The sequence below is a fragment of the Thamnophis sirtalis genome, unplaced genomic scaffold (genome assembly GCF_051295495.1).
Source record: "Thamnophis sirtalis isolate CommonGarterSnake01/CBP01778 unplaced genomic scaffold, rThaSir2_p1.2 scaffold_9, whole genome shotgun sequence".
NCBI lineage: Eukaryota > Metazoa > Chordata > Lepidosauria > Squamata > Natricidae > Thamnophis > Thamnophis sirtalis.
The window spans coordinates 36,683,668-36,707,777 of NW_028261389.1; the positions used below are offsets into that span (position 1 = coordinate 36,683,668).

The 24,110-nt window shown below is 41.0% G+C and overlaps 1 protein-coding gene across 3 annotated transcripts; it reads right to left on the minus strand.

Moving 5' to 3' along the window:
• Positions 1-350: 350 nt before the first annotated feature.
• On the minus strand, positions 351-16,313 carry METAP2 (methionyl aminopeptidase 2). 3 transcript variants are annotated; one of them, XR_015697741.1, is made up of 12 exons: positions 16,107-16,313; positions 15,056-15,160; positions 10,916-10,981; positions 9,425-9,527; positions 8,705-8,866; positions 8,055-8,236; positions 7,880-7,974; positions 7,693-7,789; positions 6,456-6,559; positions 6,209-6,362; positions 5,437-5,552; positions 809-1,046 (listed from the first exon to the last, which is right to left on the minus strand). XR_015697741.1 is itself a non-coding variant. In XM_087723340.1 (11 exons), exons 1-11 carry the CDS (start codon positions 16,267-16,269, stop codon positions 794-796), a joined length of 1,446 nt encoding a protein of 481 aa, XP_087579466.1. In that variant the 5' UTR covers positions 16,270-16,311; the 3' UTR covers positions 351-793. The 3 variants fall into 3 exon arrangements, 1 of the variants encoding a protein (XP_087579466.1); XR_015697740.1 differs by having other exon boundaries at positions 6,209-6,365; XM_087723340.1 differs by lacking the exon at positions 6,209-6,362 and having other exon boundaries at positions 351-1,046; positions 16,107-16,311.
• Positions 16,314-24,110: the final 7,797 nt, after the last annotated feature.

The window sequence follows — 24,110 nt, forward strand, 5'->3', positions numbered from 1 at the left end:
CAACCAAGTCAAGCAGCTGCAAAATTCCCTCAAATTCTACATCAGCCCATCATGATTCACGGTTTACTTCTCTGAAAGCCCTTGTAAGGTTAAAAAAGTGCAGCATTTCAATGCAAGAAAAATGGTCAGTCCTAGCCCATTCTATTATAAAGCATATCAAAAAAAAAAAAACCAGTAATTTGATTCAAAGCAAAATAATGAAGCAAAATAAACATGTACACAATGCAACTGAAAACTGCTTTGTATTTGCTTGCTGTGCTTACACTGGAAACTTTTTCTAATAGAGGTGGGTTAATGGGAGAGACTTTCCAGTGTGTTACTGCCTTGGATTGTGACACTTTTAAAAACTATTTGAATTTATGATTTATTGATTTATTAATTTTACAAAATGCATTCCAGGCAGTTTAAAAGGCAACAGCAAAGACAGTTTAGGTGCAGAAATTATTTGTGATCATTCAAAGCATTCAAGTAAGAATATGGTAATATAAATACCTGAAAAACATATTTTCAGAAATATTTCAAACAATATGTATAACTCATTCTAAACTAAAAATAACACTTTGTAGCATATTTCTCACAAAAGAAAAATATAAAAGTAATCTGAAATATTCTAGAAGCCCCAGTAGCTGTTTTTTTTTCCTTAGTTACATTAGAGAACTTGCCTTTGATTAAATTCTTTTCTTCTGAACATGGAAAGTTATCACATTGAGTTGACTGTTAAAACAGACTGCAAATTTATTCTGGCATAACATGTTCCAACAGAGTACATAAGTGAGGTAATGGCTTTGAAATTTCAATAGTCATCTCCTCTGCTGACAACTTCTTTGCACATTGGACGCAATAATATGGTGTGCTCAAACTGTGCTGTGTATGAGCCTTTAATATCACATAGAGGAGGATATGGGTCCACTATACCCAAGTCACATAGGTTCTTCAGTGCCATTAGGTATTTACTTTCTCCCAGACGATCTAACCATCTACGGCAAAAGGCAAGAGTACCAAAATTTTCATTGACAACATTCAGCAAGTGTTTTGCTCTTGGAAGCCTAAAAGAAATAATAAAAAATGCGTAAGTTTAAAGCAGATATTAATGAAAATTGAAATTATTATACAGAATCAGGTCAGATATTCAGCATTTGATTCCCTATCAGTTACTCTGGGCAACCTATCAGTATGTGGTTTTCAATATCAGGCATAGAAAGCAATTTAGGGGGGGGATGAAAGAAATGATAGCAAGAGTAGAATGAATGAAAAATAATGAAACAAATGTCCCTATAGAATAGAAATACCGTATATACTCGAGTATAAGCCGACCCGAATATAAGCCGAGGCACCCAATTTTACCCCAAAAAGCTGGAAAAGTTATTGACTCGAGTATAAGCCTAGGGTGGGAAATGCAGCAGCTACCGGTAAATTTCAAAAATAAAAATAGATACCAATAATGTTTTTGAATAAATAAATAAATATTATTTATTTATAAATAAATAACTAGCTCTGTAAGTGGAAAAGAGGGTCAATAAAAACAATATGGTATCAACAATAACTTTAAATGTACAAAAACCTTAGCTCATTCAGCAACCAAGCTAAAACATAAGAGTTAAAATCCTTCAAAACTGGATTCCTCCTCATCATCTGTATGTCCAAACAGAGCTTCAGCATTAGCTAGTGTGAGGTTATCAGCATAGACATTGTCATCATCACTGAGTTCGCAGTCATCACCATCAGAGCTGTCGTTTCTCTCTTCCCTCCTCTGGATTCAATGGGATTTTTAGAAAATCCACACTCCTGTGCACACACTCCCTCTTTCTTTCTCTCTTCTTTATAGCTAAATTTGATACCATTAAAAATTAAATAGGATTAAAATCTGTGGTTTATAATTTACCAGTTGTGTCCACCCCACTCCTTTCACCAGCGTTAGCCCGCTGCACCAAGGAGGGCACGTAAGAGGAAGGGGAAAATACAAGAGTGCAAGCAGCACTGAGACAGGGCATAAAAAGGGGGAAAAAGGCTGATTGGACCCAGCTCTGTTTGGGGCGCAGGCGTGGCGCGGCAGCAGTTTTTCAGGCTGCTCCCAGATGGGAAGGGAGGGGGATTGTAAACCCCTTCTACACCCTGGCTCCTCCTCTTCCAGAGTTCAGGCTCTCTTTCTTTCTTTCTTTTTTTCTTTCTTTGAAAGAGAAGCCCAAATTAGCCAAAGGGGGGAAAGCGAGCGAGCAAGGGACCCCAGGAAACTAGACTCGCTTGGCTGGACTACGTACGCTCCTTAGCTTAGTTGCTTTCCACGCGCCTGTTAATATATTCAAGGAAACAAACCGCGGCAGTTTTCCCCAAGGGCAATGCCGAAGAGCAGAGCCCGGAGAAAAACCAAGGAAGTCACCGAGGGCATTTGCCACTTTCTCTAGAAGGTGATACGAGCTTCCCTTTCGAATGGGAAGGGACGGGGGGGGGGGGTTGGCTGGGCTCTTCCCAGCAGGAAAGGGGGTTGTTTGAAACATTGGGACCGGGGGAGGGGTTGGTTTTGTTTTGTTTTGAAAGGAAATCTCAACCTGTTACAATCGTCCTTCCCAAATGAGCTGAGGAGGACAGCGGTGAAAAGTTTTCTCCAACATTTAGGGGAAAGTCGCGAGCAGCATTGCCCTCACAACTGAGGGGAAAAAACCCGCCCTCTTCCCCTTCCAGGTTTTCTTTAAAAGCAGGCAGCGCTCCTTGGCCGCAGGGCTTCACAGGGACCTTTCCCCCTCCCACTGCTTCGCTCGCTCGCTCGCTTTCCCCCCTTTGGCTAATTTGGGCTTCTCTTTCAAAGAAAGAAAGAAAGAGAGCCCGAACTCTGGAGGAAAGAAAAGGAGCCAGAGTGTGGAAGGGGTTTACAATCCCCCTCCCTTCCCATCTGGGAGCAGCCTGAAAAAACTGCTGGTATGCGGTTCCTAGGTCAGCGGCCCCAAGGAAAGGAGAGGCTGAGCCACGGGAATGAAAAGAAAAAGGGAGGGGGAAAAAACCCGCCCTCTTCCCCTTCCAGGTTTTCTTTAAAAGCAGGCAGCGCTCCTTGGCCGCAGGGCTTCACAGGGATCCTTTCCCCCTCCCACTGCTTCGCTCGCTCGCTCGCTTTCCCCCCTTTGGCTAATACAATCCCCCTCCCGTCCCATCTGGGAGCAGCCTGAAAAAACTGCTGGGAGGTATGCGGTTCCTAGGTCAGCGGCGCGTGGGATCAAACTAGGAAGAAACTGGAGGTGGGGGGGAGCAGTTCGAGAGACTATGGAGAATATGGACTTCAGAGGCGGACCAGAAAGAGGTCCGGACAAAGATCCGAGGCTGAATTCGGCAGTGTTTATGGATCAGGGTCAGCCCCACCAGCTGGCGACAGGAGAGCAGAGAGGAGCGGATGGAGCAGAAGCAGCCCCAGGGCTCCGCTGCCGCTCCCCGCATTTTCTGGACAGGGATCCCTTGGAGAGGGGATTCCTTCCTGCGAGACCCCGTCCACAAAATGCAGGGAGCGGCAGCGGAGCCCCGGGGCTGCTTCTACTGCGTCCGCTGGACTGTGGGGCTTGGAAGGGGGCGGGAAGAGCGGCGGGGTGGCGGTGGCCGGCGGTGGCAGGCTGGTTCGCCTCCTCCTCCTCCAACAGGCAACAGCACTGCCGGATCCAGTTGTAGACTCGAGTATAAGCCGAGGCGGCTTTTTTCAGCCCAAAAAGTGGGCTGAAAAACTCGGCTTATACTCAAGTATATACGGTAGATGTAATGAAAAAGGACATGAAAGATTCTAGGAATGATTAAAACAATTGTTTTACAGAATCATATGGAACTACACAAATGGGAAGCATGAACAAGGAATCTTGGGGGAATGATAGTTTGCAGATAAGTAAAATTACATAAGGACTCCTGCAAAAAATTAAGATGAGAGATTATGTAGATGTGGATTGCTTTGAGTATGACTGGGCAAATTCTTTGTGTGTGAAAACTTGCTTGGCAATTGGAAATAATGCCAATTATACAAAGCGAAAAGTAGTAAGAGTGAATGCAAAAACTACAGCAAGATTAGCAGGTTAAAACTGCCTAAGAGCGTTTTTACAAGATTGTGGTCAAAGAATATGGTAATGAGCAAATTTAGGAAGTACAGTGCAGCTTTATTTGGTATATTGGCTTTATTTCCATTCAGAAAAACATCTATTAATCATGGTGAATTTTAGTGATGCGACACATTTCTTTAGTGATGGGATACATTTCTTAGGATTTGGGATGAAGCCTTTTCAATAACCATCCCATCCTTAATATGCAACTACTGAAATCCATATTGGCCCTAACATGAAAGTCCTTACTACCATATTTTTCGGAGTATAAGACACATCTTTTTCCCTCAAAAAAGAGGCTGAAAATCTGGGTGCATCTTATACACTGAGTACAGCATTTTTTGCCTCCCGAACCCCCGCCACCTTCACCAAAATAGCCGTGCATAGCCTTTAGAAGGCTTTCAGAGTCCTCCTGGGGGCTGGGGAGGGCAGAAATGAGCAAAAAATGGACAGTTTTTTGCTTAATTTTGACCCCCGGTCCCCAGGAGCACTCTACAAGCCTCCTAAAGGCTATGCACGGCCATTTTGGTGAAGGGGGCAGAGTGCAAAACCCTTTTTTAAAAAAATTGTCTCTTCAAAATCTTGGTGCTTCTTATACTCCGGTGCATCTTATATTCTGAAAAATATGGTACTTCATATGTCATTGCCCTTATTCTATTATTACTGTGATGACAGGTCATTATGATTCCTTTATGAGCTGAATATTAACTACTCAGAGTCTATCAGGTTAAGCATAATAAAAATGCTAGCAAATAAACAACTGAAGCTATTCGTGATATTAAAATAACACCAAGGCACAAAATTAGGACACTAATTTAATTGAAGTGCAAATATTACATTGGTATACCGATTTCTAATTTATCCAAATCTAATTTTTCCTCTTGCTTTATCCATCAATAGATCCAAGCCACAAAATGGTAAAGTGCCAGAGGAACTCAACATTTTCAGATCTAGCAAGACCCAAACCATGCCAAAGAAGCTAGGTGTAACTTTGAAATATGACCTCTAAATTCATCTTCAAAGATTGCTTATACCATTTTTTTTTTGCTTATCCCATGAACTTTTCATTTGGCAGAGATATCTGCTTTTAATATGCCAATGCCAGTAAAGCACTTTTTGATGATAATCTTCCTACTTTTTATTATTCATTTGAAAGTGCATTGTTATATTGTTTTATTAGTAAAGATGTTCCCATCTGCTCAGAGAAATAGACACAACTTATATTTTTCGATGTTTAACAAGAGAACCAAAACTATGTTTCATATAAGCACTAGGTTCTTACCACACTTTTAAAGCTTTAAATCTTACTTACCCGTAATGTAAGCATACTTAAAGTTACATTTTCATATAATGCAGTAAAATCAGCACTAACCTTATTGGCACATGTCCAACATCAAAGTTCTTCATATAATGAGAACATTCCATATCATCATGAACAACCCCCTTTCCTGTGCTACCAAAGGTTTCTATAGCATATACTTCTCCTTCCTATTAAAAACAAACATATATGAATTTAATATATGTATACAATACCTTAAAAATTATGAATCTCAACTGGGCTACCCCCTCCAAAATTAATCTGGCCATAATCCTGTTTACACATAATATATGCCTCTTTTAATCAAGAAGAAACGTAATCATTTTATTCCTCATGTCAGGAAGACTATCCATCAGCAAAATAGCAAGTATCAATGCACAGTACTAATACAGCTTTGTATGTTTATTAGATTTTTAATAGCAATAGCAATAGCAGTTAGACTTATATACCGCTTCATAGGGCTTTCAGCCCTCTCTAAGCGGTTTACAGAGTCAGCATATTGCCCCCAACAACAATCCGGGTCCTCATTTTACCCACCTTGGAAGGATGGAAGGCTGAGTCAACCTTGAGCCGGTGAGATTTGAACAGCCGAACTGCAGAACTGCAGTCAGCTGAAGTAGCCTGCAGTGCTGCACTCTAACCACTGCGCCACCTCGGCTTTTTTTTAACCCACCTCACAACATCCTAAACTGTTAATTTTGATGAACAACAACATTTAATCATATGAATAATTAATTTGGAATTCTTTTTAAAGAGCTGTTATTGTACAGATAACAAAAGATCAGTGGAACAAGAACATAATTAATTTTTTTGACATCCCACTGACCAGAATTTTTTTTCAACCCAGTCCATCCATATTTGGTTTCCTTAATTTGCTTTTCTGCACTATGGGTCTTATGACTGATTGCACCACTTGGCACCCAGTTTACATTCCAATAGCAGTGTTTTGTAATCGCATCCGTGACATTTTTACAAAATCCCTGCTGGTCAAAACATTAGTGGAAGTTAAAAATATTGAAATCAATGGGACCTCCAAGTAAGCATGTATAGGATCAGACTGTATCTATACTTACTTCCATTCTTGTTGCTTCTCCTCCTTTCACAATGGGAACAGTTTTGCCTGCGTGTATCCTGTATGGCCCAATGGAGTGCCCATTCAGATTCCGAATAGGTTTCACTACATAAAATGCAAAATTCTAAGATAAATATATGCATGTAAGAGGGCAGTGTAAAACAACACAGGAAATGTGAGATTTAATAGACTTTGTGCATTTTCATAAGTTTTTAGATTTACAAATGCAACTTAAATCTTGTTAGGTTTAGCTGATTTACATATATTTAATAATTAGACAAATTATACCTTCTGAAATAGACCATTTTAAAAACTCAATATTCAGAATTTAGAATATATTGTTTTAAAAACCAACTTCAAAGTATTTTTTATTGTAAATATAATATATACATAAGCAAGTTTTCATCAGGATAGGTAACAGTAAAGGTTCCCCTCGCACATATGTGCTAGTTGTTCCCAACTCTAGGGGGCAATGCTCATCTGTTTCAAAGCTGAAGAGCCAGTGCTGTCCGAAAACATCTCCGTGGTTATGTGGCCGGCATGACTAAATACCAAAGGTGCACGGAACACTATTACCATCTCACCAAAGGTGGTTCCTATTTTTCTACTTGCATTTTTACATACTTTCAAACTTCTAGGTTGGCAGAAGCTGAGACAAGTAAACGGGAGCTCACTCCATTACACGGTGCTAGGGATTTAAACCACCAAACTACCAACCTTTCTGATCGACAAGCTCAGTGTCAGGTCTGCAATTATATACCTTTTAGGATCTTTGGCCTGCCACACACTCTTTTATTTCACTGTGCTTTTTCATTAGTGAAGTAGTTGGGAGGGGGGAACAGAAAGGAGTAGAATTGTGGAATGTGTTGTTGCCATTCTTTTCTAGAAGCCCAAGGTCATCTTTTGTCTCGGCACCTCTGCATCTGACTGGAACTAGACGGGTGGAAATGCCAGCGTGGCTGAAGAAGATTGGACCATGTGATGGATTTATGGGTGTGGGGATAAGATCATGAACTTTCAACTGGGTGAAATCCCAGGAAGTTTTCAGATTTGGGATTTTCCACAGATGTGCCAACATGTCTATCTTATTAAATTGGAACTTTAAGGATAGCTCTGCCTTGAACTCTGATTTCATTCTGTATGATATTTGGAACGCTGACACTCAGTCTTAGCCACTGAGCCACCATGTCCCTTATTTCATCAGGATAACCATACATATTAGTTGGAAAATAAATCACCTTGATAGGTTTTGCCATCAATTTCAACTTCATAAGATTCCATGACTTCCTGGATAGCCTCACCAACATCACAGAGGCGAACATCTATTCCAGCACACTGTTTATATACAAGAGAAAATGAAAATTATTTTTATCTTCAGTTTTGGGTATGTAGATAAGGACAGAATTGTACTATTTCTGAGTATACCTTTATTCCAGTATTAGTTGCATCTTTTACAGCTTGTAAGAGCTTGTCATATTTTGGATTGAATGTGACAGTAAAAGCACAGTCAATGATACGACCTGAAATTAGATACAAAGGAGGTAAAATAACTTGCTTTCAACTAAATTATAGAATTGTGTTTAAAAAAAGAGGAACTCACCATTAATATGTGTTCCAAAATCTATCTTGCAGATATCATCATACTGCAAAACAGTTGGATCTCCAGCATTGGGGGTATAGTGGGCTGCACAATTATTCAGAGAACACCCCGTGGGAAATGCAAGCCCAGCATTTAAGCCATTTTCTCGTATCAACTTCCGTGAACAATCTTCTAGTTTTTCACTAGAAAAAGTAAACATCTATATTACATAAAAGGGTTTGTTTCCATATGTTTACTTACGGTAGCTGTATAGAAGCCATGTTTCAGCTGTTTCTAGTAATCCATTATTTCTAGGCATTACACAGTACTGTGTAAGACTAACATTTCGTTTCAGAAGTATAAATGCTATGCAAACTTTGATTTGCTATGCAAACCTAGAGATATTTCACAGTATTTTAAATAGTTTTGCATAATACTAGGAGACTGTTGATAATCGCATATCTCTAGATTTGATTATTCAGAACAAACGAAGAACAGTTTTCATTGCTTTATAGAATTATTATGCCAACCTTCTGCATTCATCAAAGCTTGTACAGTGAAAATAATTAAAAGTTAAACCCACAAGAATGTCAAATACTATGCCATCTGCTTTTAAATTAAAATGTTAGACTTTCATTGTTTTAAAAAATGTTACTATATTTTATTATTACCAAATTTCAATCATGGTCATTCCAGGCTTGATCCAGCTCATAACATATTTCCTCACTTGTCTATGTGCTTCAGCAGCCTCTCTGAAGTCATTCCAGATCTCTTCATTCGCTTGATCTAGTGCTCTCTTTTCATCACTTGTAGTCCTCCAAGCAGCCGTTCTCCTTTAACATTGAAAAGAAAAGTCAGATATTTGTCACCATAATGTGAAACCCAAACCAAGTATAAGATGAATTTCAATTTGGAGTTGGAAGGGTGCAGATGGTGGTAGTGGAGTCTACTAAAATATGTAACTTTTCAAAATATTTTCATCCAACTCAATATTGACATTGATAGTTTTTTTGCCATGATTCTACAAAAATTGCCAATTAATTCTTTAAGCTATCAAGTATCTCTTTAAACATCAAAATACTGCATTCACATTATGACTGGGTTTATAGAACATACTGAATCATGGTTTATTAACTACATCATGACTAGGCTACATTCACATAGACCCAGCCATGTGTTTACAGTTCTTGGACTCATAAAACAAGCTATGTATAATCGAACAAACTGCTTTGCATAGTATGTGCATGCTAAACATATTCGTTGCCCAGCTATATTATAACATGCAAAATAAAATATTTGAAGTGTAGATGAGTCTTCAAAAGTAATATCCTATCAATTACATTATTAGTGTCTTGAACCCTAAATTGAAAAAGACAAATTAAGACACATACCCATCTTGCGTTGCTGGATATTCGCATTCCTCTCCTTTTGGAAATATTCCACTAGGAAACAAGTCACATATTGGAATAGATGGGGGATCTGTCTGCACCTTTGCTGTTGGAAAAAGAGACCTTGAGCCCGTCTTAGAATAAAAAAAATATTGTCAAGAGATATTTCTTTTTAAAATAATCCTTGCTTATTGTCTGAGTTTCAGACAAAAACAGAATATATATTAAATAAACAATTCTCAGAATTCCCCCAGTGCTTTTATTGGTCAGTTTTAGATAAACTGGTCTTATCGATACCATGTGACTTTCTTTAAAATGATATCAACATATATTTCACATGCCTCTAGGAAAGAATCTACACTACACATAAAGAATTAAGCCTATTTTGTTAAGAATAAAATAATTGTGAATATCTGGGTATTTATGTATGCACACACAGAGACACTAAAGCTCTTTAGCTTTTAGTGCCTTTAATCTTACTTACTCTGTGAAATTTGTATTTCACAGAGAAAAACTGGGTTATCTGTATAAGGATTATTAATGGAGAACGCTCCTCCACAAAATACTTGCATGCTGTATAATGCTATATAGGTAGAACTCAGTTAATAACAGTAATTTGGAGAAGAAACTCCATCACTTAAGTGAATGTCTATAGAGATTCTCAGTTATCCAGGTCATGGTTGTCCCAAAAGTGCATTTTCAAAATACAACTGGACTTTCTTTATTTTGCTTGAAGACATTTCACTTGTCCAGTTCTAACTGGATAGTGGAGAATGGAAAGATTTCTGCAAGGAATATAAATCCTTCCATTCTCCACCATTTAGTCAGAACTGAAGAGGTTTCTTGGATGAGAAGTAAAATGTCTTCAAGCAAAATAAAGAAAGTCCAGTTGCCTTTTGAAAAAGCATCTTTGAGACATCATTAAGTGAAATCATAACTGTTATCAAGTGACCACAGGATGCTGCATCAGCTACAGCAATGAGAAACAATTATAAATCCCCCCTTTAAGTACCATTATACCACCATCATACCACAATTTAAATGGTCACTAAGTAAGGATTACCTGTAGTCATTTTCTGTTTGTACATATATTATTTTATAAATATTTTAAAGCATCTATTAAATGCCTTGTGTCACAGATATCGACACAACAGATTTACTGCTACTAGGAAAATTTTAAAGAAATAATTAAGTACCTAATATAGTATATTTAATCTCAGAATCCAAATTTGTGCAAGCATCCATAGAAGATGAAATCAAGATATTATATTGTATTGATACTACATTTTAATTAAAATGGAAGATCAGCATTCTTTCATCGATCAACAAGGGCAAATCCAATACTTAAGAATGTTGCTCAAGAGTTTGCCAATGCTATATGGCAGCCAACTAAACAATGAACCATTGCTTTTATTCAGAATAAAGAAGTATTTCACAAACATTACATGGAAATAAGACAAACAAAATTATGGTCAATGTTTAACCAACACCTACGTCCTTTCTTTTTCTTTTTTTTCTTCTTTTTCTTTCCTGCTGCACTATCACCGTCTCCTTCACCATCTACACAAATCAGATAAAATATTAAATACTGAAAATGTCCTAAGAAAATAACATTTAGACATTCAGAGTTATTTTCTTCCAGAAGATTAATTTGATGATAAAGTTATGGCAATGTTTTATCACAAATACTGCTGATATTGTGCACTAGAACATACACAATCATAATTTCTTTTATTTATATAAGTATAACTTTAAGTATAATCTTTATTGTCATTGTACTTAAATACAACGAAATTGGTTTTAACCTCACTGATGCAAAATTATAACAGAAACGAAAAAAGAAAGAAAAAGAAAAAAAACTGTGCATGGAGTGATTGTGGTTGTATTTAAAAGTCTCACAGCCCAAGGATAGAAACTACCTTTAAACCTGTTTGTTTGGCTGGCTATACTTTGATGTCTTCTGCCTGTGTGGTAGAAGTGCAAAGAGACACTGACCAGGGTGTAAATCATCTCTGAGTATCTTCCTTACTCTGCTAAAGCAGCGAGATCTGGCGATGTCATCCAGTAATGTTAGAGGGCAACCAATGGTTTCTTGTGCCGAATTGATCACTCTCTGTAATGCCTTCCTGTCCGCAGCTGTTAAACCAGCATACCATACCGTAATACAATATATGAGAACACTTTCTATGATGGACCAATAGAAAGAGGTCCATCAGCCGTTGTTCCACCTGATTTTTTCTCAGGATTCTAAGGAATCCTGAGTCTCTGTTAGGCCTTTCCAATCACCAGAGACGTGTTGTTTTTCCAGGTGAGATCTTGACTAATAAGCACTCCCAATAATTTAAAAGAGGAAACCCTCTCCACACAGCCTCCCTTGATATACAACGGGGCAGGTTCCTCTCTGTGCTTCTGGAAATCTAGCACCATCTCCTTTGTCTTATTAGTATTTAGATGTAAGTTGTTTCTTGAGTACCATGTGGATGCCTTCTGGACTTCTTCCCTGTATGCTAATTCGTCCCCTCCAGTTATGAGACCCAGCACTGTTGTGTCGTCTGCAAACTTTATTATGATGTTGGATGGATCAGATGATATGCAGTCATATGTATACAGCGAGTACAGGTACGGGCTGAGCACACAGCCCTGAGGGGAGCCTGTGCTGAGCTTCAGCATGGAAGATGTAAAGGACCCAACCCTTACTGTTTGTGGATGATCCGTCAGGAAGTCTTTGATCCATTCACAAGTGAGGGGAGGGAAATTCAGGTCAGTTAACTTTTCAATGAGAATTCCTGGTAAGATGATGTTAAAGGTCGAGCTATAGTCTATAAAAAGCATTCTGACACAATTCCCAGATTTCTCAAGGTGGCTCAGTGCAATATGTAGAGCAATGGTGATGACGTCCCCTGTCGACCTGTTGCTTCTATAAGCAAACTGGTGTTGATCAAATTTGTTGGAAGACAGGACCTGAGGTGTTGTAGGACCAGTCTCTCAAAGCACTTCATCACTATAGACCAGTGCAATGGGTCTTTAGTCATTCAAGCTTTTTATGACTGCTTTCTTCGGAACTGGGATAATTGTGGCTGCTTTCAAGCATGATGGGACTCTAGCTTGTTGCAGGGAGAGGTTAAAAATCCTTGTCAGGACCCCTGTTAATTGGTCAGCACAGGTTTTTACCACTTTCCCCAACACCCCGTCTAGACCTGCAGCTTTGTTGAGATTTACAGCCTCCAGCTCAGCTCTCACTTGATGTTCATCCAGGGTGAGTGGCTGGAGATCAGGGGGCCTTTGGGCTAGAGCCACGGAGACTGATCTTTTGACCTCAAAGCAGGTGAAGAAGCTATTTAGCTCCTCTATTAGCTATTTTTTTTGTATTGCCCTTATAGTTGGTTAGGTGTTGTAGCCCCTGCCACACCTGTCTTGAGTTATTATCTTCCTTTTGTTTGTATTTCTGTTTAGCCGCCTTAATGCCTCTTCTCAAGTTTGCCCTGGCTTCACTGTATTTGTCTTCATTTCCTGGCTTGAAGGTGGAGTTTCAGGCTCTCAGAAGTGATTGTACCTCTGCTGACATCCAGTGTTTACGATTACTGTAAACTCTAATGCACTTATTCACTGTTACATTGTCTGTGCATGTTTTAATGTATGAGAGTACAGTGTCAGTGAATTCTTGCAGCTCCAAATGTTCAAATATACTCCACTTGGTAGTCTCAAAGCAGTCCTGCAACTGGCAGAGTGCTCCCTCTGGTCAGATTTTGACAGTTTTCAAGACTGGTCATATCCTTTTCCTAAGGGGGATATCCCAGCTTCTTTGAAGCAAACTAGAAAAAAGGCACACTGAGCTCCCACTTCCCATTTTTTCTCCATCAGAAAAAAAATGATTTGGAATCTATGATTTTGTCCATTTAAATCTTTTTGTTGCTTTCCTAGATTTTTTAAAATCATCTCTTTATTCTCATGTGTCTACCCATGGCAGATTTGGCTAAATGCCAAGCTTCCAGAAATTCCCTAGCATTTTTAGATTTGGCTTAGTCTAAGATTAGACAGAGAACACATCGTCTCCAGCAGTCAACACTGCAATAAACAGGGATCAACACCAGAAAAACAATCAAGCAGAAAACAATATTCTAATCAAGGAACTACCAAATAGGAAACTACATTCCGAACAAAATTGGCAGGGCAAGATACTGCATATATAAACAGGCAGCAAATCCCAGTTAGTCGCATCTATTATGTTACCTAGTTTATTTACTTATTCGTTGCATTTCTATACTAGGCATCTCTCCTAAATGACTCTGGACAGCTAGTTGAATAATGAAACATGTGCAATGTTGACATGTAAACAACCAAGTTCAGGCAGCACAAAGAACTGTACAAAATAACGTTAATTATGTGTATGGCAGCCAAGTGGGCAATGAACCCTTGCTTTTATTGAGAATAAAAGCTGTGGATACCACTATATTTGAATCAGTGAAACTGTTTGAACTTACATGTCATCTACTCTTTCAGGTGTTTACATTGTACTTTAAACTAGTTAGCCTACTGTTTAATTGTGCATCATCAAACGACTGGTGGACATATGGTCAAATAATATCTTTTAACTCTGGTGATCCTATCCTTAAGTCTAAGGAGTTAGAATCAGAAGGACATGTCTGCCATTGGTTTAAATATTTACAATTTAAAGCAGACAAAAAGAGTTTTGGTTTTGGAAATCCTACTGTGTGGTAGTCATGAACATATTATTGCTAAAATTTATAAATTAAAAAATGGAAGGACAATCTGATTTCCACAATGGATGAACAGCTGCAGAAGCTGATGGCTAAACTGACTGCTTTAATTGAAGACAAAAACAACTACTTTGTTTCTACTTGGAAGCCACTTTGGGACTTTGTGGTTGAGGTGAAAAAAATGAAATTTTGATATTGCATTTTACTGATTACACAGGTTTGTTGTTATAGAAATGGCTAGTTTAAACTATTATGTAAAGTAAAAAGTTAAATTTTGATGTTATTTTTTTATTCTACTGCACCAGAGAAAATTGGAAGTTGCCTCCCCCCCTTTTGTTCTCACTTTTTCCTTCCCTTTTCCTTCCCCTATCTTCCCCACTACTTTCTGTATCTTACAGTATTAATACATAAATAAAACCTTGGTTAAAAAAAATTGTTGTGCACCACCCAGAGTCATTGGTAGCATACTAGTTTAATATTAATATTGATTATTGATATGCTCCATGTAACAGGCTGAAAACAAATGTGATATTTATATTAGTCTGTTTCTCCCAATCATATATATATATAATCAAAGAGAGATAATACTGTTCCTATATATATATATATCACATGGCTTGTTTGCTTTTGATACTCTTCTATCAATCTACAAGATTGATAGAAGATTGAAAATCAGAATTAGCATGATATATCAACCTATTTATTTTTGACATTTCTAACCTACTGCAATCCAAAGATCCTTGGAAACATTATTTATTCAATAAATATTGTTAAAGACTATAGCTGAAGACTATGTGAAACCAAACCATTTTTACTATAATCTATATAAGACAGTTTCAACATGAATTTCAGTTCTCCATTCTAGTAAACTCTTATTCTAGAAATACTTCTAGCACAAAGTCACATGAATATTTACCTTCATCATCATCATCTTTATCCTTTTCTTCCAGTGTTTGTTTATCTAGTTGGTTTGCTACCTCATCAAGTGTTGCCTCTAACTCTTTTTCAGTCTCTTGTTGTCCTATTTGCAAAATAAACCAATAAGTTAACACGAATGTCAAGCTCCCAAATATCAGTGATCCTACGTCTTTTCCTCAGGTCTATAATTCTTCATATTAAATTAAAAACTACACATTTAGAAAGCACAACTATATATTCAAATCTATTCTTCACTCTTAAATTAAACTCTTCTACTGGAAGTTTAAACCCATTTATACTTTCTATCTCCACAATCATTACTATATTTTATTTTTCTAAACAATGACAATCATACAGCTTAGTGCCATTTTGTAATAGTTAATTCCTTTTATCCCTACTGCTCAACTTATTTAGACTTTCTCTCATCTAAAAGATCAGTCACCTCTTGAAAAATATATTAAATGGATTCTATTAAATACAATTTCTCCTTATCTCTGTAAAGACTGTGCTTAATTTTTTAAATAAAATATCTCTCCCTCAATCCAGGTCACAAGTCCTGTTTTTTTACAGAACAGCGGAAAGATGCCATTGCCGAGACAAGATTTCTTATGCTAGAAATCCTCCTTAATACCGCGCAGCAAATTTCATATATCGCGGTATTCCCACCATTAGTACCAAAATGACTTATGCTCCCCGCCACCACTTTCCGAAAACATTTTTTTTTTATTCTCCAGCAGCAGCAGCGGGTACGGCACCGGGGAATAACGAAGAAAAGAGATCGTCCAGTATCACCCAAACACCTTTCCACGGGAACCCAAGGGCTGCTCCCCGGCCAGTCGTACCCCTGTTGCTCCACTCGAATGCAAACTTAATATGGCCAACACCTTCGTTCTTCTGTCACGCTTCCCAGGTCTCACGCTTCCCCATATTCAGGGCGACTACTCCGCCTTGCTTTCGGAAAAGTTCCTTCTTCGGCCACTTTTCCCTTCCCCGTGGCGGCCGGGCCTCCCCAGCCCAGTTTGCCTTGCCCGGCCCAGGTCCCCTCGTACCGACTGCGCCTCCTTTGCTTTTCTTTTTCTTCTTGCGTTTCTTCTTGGCGTTTTCATCGGCGGCGGCCCCGCCGGCGCTCTCTCTTTCCTCGGGCTCCAAAAGCAGCTCTCCGTTCAGGTGTTTCTCCTCCACCGGGACGGCCTCTTGCTCCACGCCCGCCATGTTGAGCACTCGCCGTCGTTCCAAAGACTGCCACTAACAGAGGCACAGAAGGGGCAGGACATCAGAAAGGGCTGGCGCCGCTCATGCTCCGGATACTCTATGGTGCAGAAGCGAGGCACGCCGGGAAAGTGGAGCTCTCGGCAACAAGGCGGTTGTAAGGCACGTGCGCCTGGAAGGTTCCGCGAGGATGGCGCTGCCAACTGCTCTGGGGCTCTTCCTGGGAATTTCATTGTTGTTCATATGGAGTTAGGAGGGTTCCGTCTTTCCCCACCGAACTGTAATATGGTTTTTTACTTTTACAGATTTATCTTGCAGGAAAGAACAGAACGAGCGATGAAAGCCAGATACAGTTGGAAATAAGCTCCACTGAACGGAATGGAACTAGTTTCCAGCTAATAAGCACCGACGGAATCACAAGGCCAGTTGGAGCAGCAAAAGTTTTCGTTACCGAGTCTGCTTCAGACGAAGACTTCCATGAAAACTGTAGCCACTTTGTGTGTTTAAAAGTTTACGATTGCAACCTAGGACAAAATAGATTTGGACAATTCAAAGAGATTTTCTTTGGTGTAGTTACCTATAGAACCAGTTTGGTTTAGCAGGTAGGACAGGGCAGTGGTGGGTTTCATTTTTTTTTAGGACCTATTCTGTAGGTGTGGCCTGTTTTGTGGGAGTGGTTCAGAGGTCATGTGATCATGTAGGCGTGGCCAATTTGAAAAATGCTGAAACTCACTTAACAACACTTTTGTTTAGTAACCAAAATTTTGGACTCAATTGTGGTCATAAGTTCTTTCTTTTTCTTTCTTTCTCTCTCTCTCTTTCCTTCCTTCCTTTTATTTCTTTCTCCCTTTATCTATCCATCTTTCTTTCATCTCCCTCTCCCACTTTCTTTTTCTTTCTTTTTTCTTTCTCTTTCTCTTTCTGTCTTTCTCTCTCTCTCTCTCTCTGTTTCTGTTTGTCTCTCACTCTCTGTGTGGCTCTTTGCCTCTATCTCCCTCCCTCCCTCTGTCTCTGTTATTCTCTGTGTGTGTCTGTCTGTCTCTGTCACTCTCTGTATCTCCTCCCTCTGTGTGTGTGTGTGTGTGTGTGTGTGTGTGTGTGTGTTTCACACTGTGTGTGTGTCTGTCTGTCTCTGTCTCTCTCCCCACCTTTCTTTGTCTGTAAGCCACTGTCACGCCTGTCGTCCTGGATCAGGCTGAGCTGCCTGTCCTTCTTCAACACCTCCCAGGGGTGCACGTCCATCGTAAAATCCATCGGGTTGTCCAGAGTAGCAGGGCTCAACAGGACCTTGGCTGAATGCGTGCAAACGCTCAAGTCCGCTGCTTGCCGCTCCTCAACTATTGCAAATTTCTCTCCGGAGATTGTGGCAAGTGGAGGCAGCGCTCGCCTCTTGAGCTTCAGCGAATGGGATTTTTACTGCGGGATGGAGCCTGAGCGGCAGGGAATTTACCCGCCGAAGTAGAAGGCGAGGCTTTCAAACTAGTCTGATCATGCTTGAAAAGGCTGCTGTGGCAGAGCAAAGGGTGTCCTGGCTGAGGATTCCCTCCTTCAGTCGGTCTCTGGAATTTCCCCCCCCCCTTTTTTTTTTTCTACAGAAGGGAAAGGTTTTTTGACTGGGCAGCTTGACGTGATTAAGGCCGTTCTGCTCCTCCTTTGCGCTTCTTGCCCACAGGCACGCGCTGCCCTCCTCTGTCTGATAGCCACCTGGTTAAAAAGTTGGAGGAGCCCACCCAGGAAGACAAGGAACGCGAGGGGGATCCCTTCCCCCGCGGATGGGCTCCAGACCAGCAGAGCTGCCTCCTCCTTTTTAACCAGGTGGCTGTCAGAGAGAAGAGGGCAGCATGTGCCCGTGGGCTTGTGCAGCAGCCGAATCCTCACCTCCTGTTCTTCAGCTGCTGCACAAGCCCAAGGGCATGCGCTGCCCGGTTTGCTGAATCCGGCACGGCTTCAGAGAAAGAAGGTGTGCGAGAAAGCCCCCCCCCATCCCCGCTGCCTGAACGTTTGAATGAAGAAGGCTGCAGGCTCCTTTGTCCTCGGCTATGCGATTTCCTTTCATTCTCTGCTGCCCGAATGAGTGAATGAGGCAGAGGGAGAATGAAAGGAGATCGCGTCGGGCGGAGGGAGCGAGCTAAGCATTCCGGCACTATGCCACTGGAGGAAGAGGTTCTAAAACATATGCTCAATTTCATGAATGGGTTCTAGCGTACCGGTTAGAACAGACTGAAACCCACCCCTGCACTGCAGCCAAACTGACCTGGAACAAGGAGCGATTGCTTCCTCCACCTGCTTCTTTGAACAGCAGGCCTCGGTGGCGGTTAAGGCTCCTATCTTTAAATGCGGATCTTTCCTCACCCCTTTATGAGGTTGGGCCCGGACTTGCTTTCTGAGCACGAGGTGACAGGCGGTAGTTTGCGCGGAAGCCCGGTTAAGTCCTTTGCTAGCAGGCAGGTTCTAGGACGCCTGCTGCCACCAAAGGACCTTCCCGAAGTTGCTTTTCTGAGCACGGGGAAAACGGATAGTATTTTGTCCCTTCTGTCTCCCTGTTGCTCAGAAAAGCAACTCTGGGAAGGTCCTTTGGTGGCGGCAGGCGTCCTAGAACCTGCCTGCTAGCAAAGGACCTTCCCGAAGTTGCTTTTCTGAGCAACGGAGAGACAGAAGGGACAAAATACCATCCGGCTGGGACAAGTATACAGGGCTGGGAATGGGGCAGGCTTACTTCCGGGTCCGGTGACCAACCGGTTCGCAAGAACTGGAGGGGACAGGCAGCAACGCACCCCTGGGACGGGTCCCCAAACTTTGCAACTTTTAAGACTTGTGGACTTCAACTCCCAGAACTCACTCCAGCAGAGCTGGCTGGAGAATTTTGGGAGTTGAAATCCATAAGTCTTAAAGTTGCCAAGTTTGAAGTCCTCTGAGTTAGAGTATCAGGCTAAAAACTAAGGAGTTTCTTCTTTCCTGCCTTAGACACAAAGTCAGTGGGATGACCTTGGGACAGTCACTTTCAGCCTTAGGAAGGAGGCACTGGTACAGAATACATGTGCCTGAGCAGTTCTTGAGAGTGGATTTGCTGCTGTTCCATGAGCTGCACTGGTTACAAGTTTGCCTCTGGTTCCAACTGCAGGTGTAGGTTTAAAGCCCTCTATGAAAGCGGCTCCAAAACATGGACTGGTTCCATGGACAGAGGTCTTTCTGGGGAGTGGAGGAGGCATGATTATGGTGCTGCCTGCATCCGGTGGATGGGGCTTTGCTTGTTTGAGTGACGGGGGGTGGGAGGGTGTTGGGGACCCCTGCTCTATAACATGTATTCTTGTATTCTGGACCCGTGTCCCTCCTGGCTGGTGGCTAACAGCAGGGAGGTGACACATGGCTGGATCCAGGCGGTTGTCACCGCCTCCCTTCGGGAGGGGCACTTCCCCGCCGTACTCAAAACGGCGGTGGTGAGACCCCTCCTAAAGAAACCATCGTTAGATCCAGCCATCTTAAACAACTTTCGTCCTGTCTCCAACCTTCCCTTTATCGGGAAGGTTGTTGAGAAGGTGGTGGCCTTTCAGCTTCGACGGGCCTTGGAGGAAGCTAGCTATCTTGACCCCTTCCAGTCCGGCTTCAGACCTGGTTACAGCACAGAAACCGCTTTGGTCGCATTGACCGATGATCTCTGGAGGGCCAGAGATGGAGGCCATGCGTCCATCCTGGTTCTCCTTGACCTCTCAGCGGCTTTCGATACCATCGACCATGGTATCCTTCTGCGACGACTGCGGGAGGTGGGAGTGGGAGGCACTGTTCTGCGGTGGTTCTCCTCCTACCTCTCGGACAGGTCGCAGTCGGTGTTAGTCGGGGGGCAGAGATCGTCCCTGAGGCCCCTAACATGTGGGGTACCCCAGGGTTCGGTCTTATCCCCCCTACTATTTAACATATACATGAAACCGCTGGGCGAGATCATTCGGAGGCACGGGATAAAATACCATCAATATGCGGACGATACGCAATTGTATCTGTCCGCCCCGTGCCAACTCAATGAAGCGGTGGACGTGATGAGCCAGGGTCTGGAGGCCGTTAAGAACTGGATGAGTGCTAACAAACTGGTGCTTAACCCGGATAAAACCGAGTGGCTGTTGTGTTTTCCCCCCAATAATTTGACTAATACACCAACGCTTAGGCTGGGGGGTCAAATTTTATACCCCTCAGATAGGGTCCGCAACTTAGGAGTCCTCCTGGATTCACAGCTGACTTTTGACCACCAGCTGTCAGCTGTGACCAGGGGGGCATTTGCCCAGGTTCGCCTGGTCCGCCAGTTGCGGCCCTACCTAGATCGGGGGGCCCTCACAACAGTCACTCGAGCCCTTGTGATCTCCAGACTGGAATACTGCAATGGGCTCTACATGGGGTTGCCCCTGAAGTGCATCCGGCGACTACAGCTAGTCCAAAATGCTGCCGCGCGAGTGATAGTGGGCGCACCTCGGTTCGCCCACGTTACACCTGTCCTCCGCGAGCTGCATTGGCTACCTGTTGGTCTCCGGGTGCGCTTCAGGATACTAATGACCACCTTTAAAGCACTCCATGGTAGTGGATCTGGGTACTTGAGAGACCGCCTTCTGCCGATTACCTCCCTAAATCGACCAATTAGATCGCACAGACTAGGCCTCCTCCGAATTCCATCAGCCAGTCAATGCCGACTGGCGACCACACGGAGGAGAGCCTTCTCTGTTGCTGCCCCGACCCTATGGAACGAGCTCCCCATGGAGATCCGTACCCTCACCACGATCCAGACCTTCCGCGCAGCCCTCAAGATCTGGCTCTCCCAGCAGGCCTGGGAATAGGTTTCTAATCACCCGCCCGAGTGTTTGATTGCTGAATGAAAGTTGTGTTTTATTATTTTTCTTTGTTCACAAATTGTTTTGTTTTGACCTTGCACTTCCCCTCCCCTGTGGTTGTAAGCCGCCCTGAGTCCCCTCAGGGAAAAGGGCGGCATATAAATCCCAATAAACCTCTAAACCTCTAAACATGAGTCCAGATTATCTGAGGAAATAATCTCATTCCAATGGAATTAGCCCATTCCCCAACCATTGACAGCAGAAGAGGCATTCTGAGGATGTTATTGGTTAAGGATTTTCAGCTGGTAGACTCCAGAGAAAAGCATTTTCTGCCATGCCCCCCCCCCCCCCCAAATGAGTTCTGCACTCATCCTTTTAGGTTTCTGAAAGGGCTTGATTTGGCTCTGCCAACTGGCATCGGGTCCCAATAAGAGAGTGGCATCCTAGAGGTGGTTAATGGGTTAGATCAGGGCTGTCAAACTCATAGCCCATGGGCCAGATGTGTCATGCACTGGCCACACCCATACCCGGTTTAGTGAAGGGGGGGAAGTCCCAATACACCACATGACAATGCAAGTTTTACACACCTGGGTTAGATAGACCTCTCCCCCCTGTGTGCACTTTGTTCCCTTCCTCTTCACTTTGGTTAGTTGAATTTTAACTGAATTTTAAATGTATGGTCTTTATTGTTTTACTACTTTATATGGTATTTTTAATTGAATGACTAAGCTACCTAGCATCACCTTGGCAAAATGGGTGGCATAGAAGTTTAGTAAAATAAAATTGCAAACCACTTCTGGAAAACCTTGCTACAATAGGAAGGAAGAAAAAAGTCATATATCGTACTGCACTATAAGGTGATATAGAATTCTGTGACTTTGTTTCAAACTTTTAAAAGAAACATGAAATTGGTTCTCATGCCTGTAAATAACCTGTCACAATTCAACATATTCCTGATATATAATTCATAATGCCTTGAAAAGCAGCCTAGATTCATTTTTTACTACCTAAGTATATAGAAAGAAGAAATGTAGACAAGTGTCTAAGCTGGATCCTCATTGTTCTAAGGCTAAACTACATTCTATTTTCACCGTGGTCTGTTGAATAAATTGTAAAGCATAAATTACCACATGTAAAATCATATTCTATTATTTTGCAAACTAAAACCAATTGGGTTTGCACCCAATTTTTGTAAAAAACTTTAAAACATTTAATGTTATGTATGACCATGAGTAATATATGGAGCAATGCAAGAAAAAGGAGATATATATATTAGATTTCTTTTACAACCCCCGGTATGCCCAAATATGGGAGGAAGATCACTACTTCCATTCTCTGTCCTTCGGCTCGTCACAAGAGACCATCCAGGCAGAAACCCAATATTTTTACTGTTGCCTTTTTGTTACATTTTGTTTTATTTGTGCTGATAAATGTATATAATATGTATATAATGGGAAAATCAATGTGTATATAATATATATATATTATACATTGATTTTCCCATCCAGTAAGGGATAGCTATAGGTTCACATCTAATATGCAGTTAATTTAATTGATGTTTACAGCTTTTTCTATGAATGGAGATGTGACTAGTTAGATGTAGGATGCATCAGAGGACTTATTTAAGTTACAAAATGATTTTAATGTAATTTAATTTGAATAAAAGTAAAATATATGTGCCAAATACCTACCAAGCTTTTCTCAAGCCAAGAAAATGTTATGTGCCTTCTCAGCCAGCAAAACAAATATAGCAGAGGGGGAGGGGCTGTGACCATAGCCAGCTTGGGTAAGAACTGTGGTTTGGCAAATGAAGCAGAATATTACTTTTTCCCCCCATTCAGAATTTTAGATGAAAAAAATTCAGGCAGAAGGAAATTTTTATTTCATATTGAAAAGTTATGTTTAATATCTATTATTAAGTATTCTATCTAATGTTTTATGATTAATGTATTTTTACAATGATAATGATAATGATCTATGATTAGTGTTGTATGTACGCTGAGAACTTATGCACTGGAGACGAATTCCTTGTATATCTAATCACACTTGGCCAATAAAGAATTATAATTCTAATGTGGGTGATAATGATGGAATTCTAATAGTGGCTCAAAATTATTAATGTGAATGCACTTATATGCAAATCAAGTATTATTGTTTTCTAAACTAATAGAGTGCTTGGATTTAGTGGAGATTTTCTGTTTCAGAGATAAAAGCAGTGACAATCTTTATTACAGTATTTGGCCAATGTGTACATACACACATAAAATACATAAACATTAAATGGCAATTAAGAGAAGTTATAAGAATGAAGAAACAAAAGGGAAACATGTTAAAGGTAATCAAAGAAATTCAATGTTATGGATAGTATTTATTACCTCACTCTTATAGCAGCAAGGCAAAATCTGGCAATGCTATGGATAATAGTGCTTTTACGTTCTGCTAAAAGACTGGAGCTATACCATATTTTTTGGGAAATTCCTTTACGAGCAGTTGAATTAATATTTCATGCAGTTTCAAACAGAAATTTCAATACATAAGGATGTGCTGAACATCATCTATGGTGTGAGAGTCCAGAGGCAAAGTCGTTTTCATGATGATTTTTTTTTTGTGTTTTACCAGCAGATAACTATTGAAGTGAGCGTGTTAAATCTAGGCAATGAATGAATGAATATATGAGAATTCTTCATCAAGCAAGTAAGAAAGTAGTGGGAATGTCAGAGGGCTGAAAAAATGGCTAATGTTCAAGCAGTGGTGGGATCATTACATTCTTATCTGGGATGAAGGAAACTCGCCAAACATGCAGTTTGGGTCTAAATTGAGGAAGGGTCAGGAAATCCCTCCTTATTTACAGGTTGACTTTCCTCTCTGCTGAACTTCCACCCATTGCTTATTGTCCTGCCTTCAGGTACTATGGAGAATAAATTAATATACTCTTCCCTGTAATCACCTTTTTCATTTCACAAATCTGCTGCTTAATTATCTTTTCCCAGGTATTTATGTCAAACTGATGAATCTATAGTTTCCTGGATCCAC

Coding starts and splice junctions, on each gene's coding strand:
- METAP2 (XM_087723340.1), bottom strand. CDS start 16,269: ATGGCGGGCGTGGAGCAAGAGGCCGTCCCGGTGGAGGAGAAACACCTG. Junction 7,975..8,054: donor TTTTGGAACACATATTAATG/GTGAGTTCCTCT, acceptor ATCTAATTTCAG/GTCGTATCATTGACTGTGCT. Junction 1,047..5,436: donor GTTGGACATGTGCCAATAAG/GTTAGTGCTGAT, acceptor TATTTCTTTTAG/GCTTCCAAGAGCAAAACACT.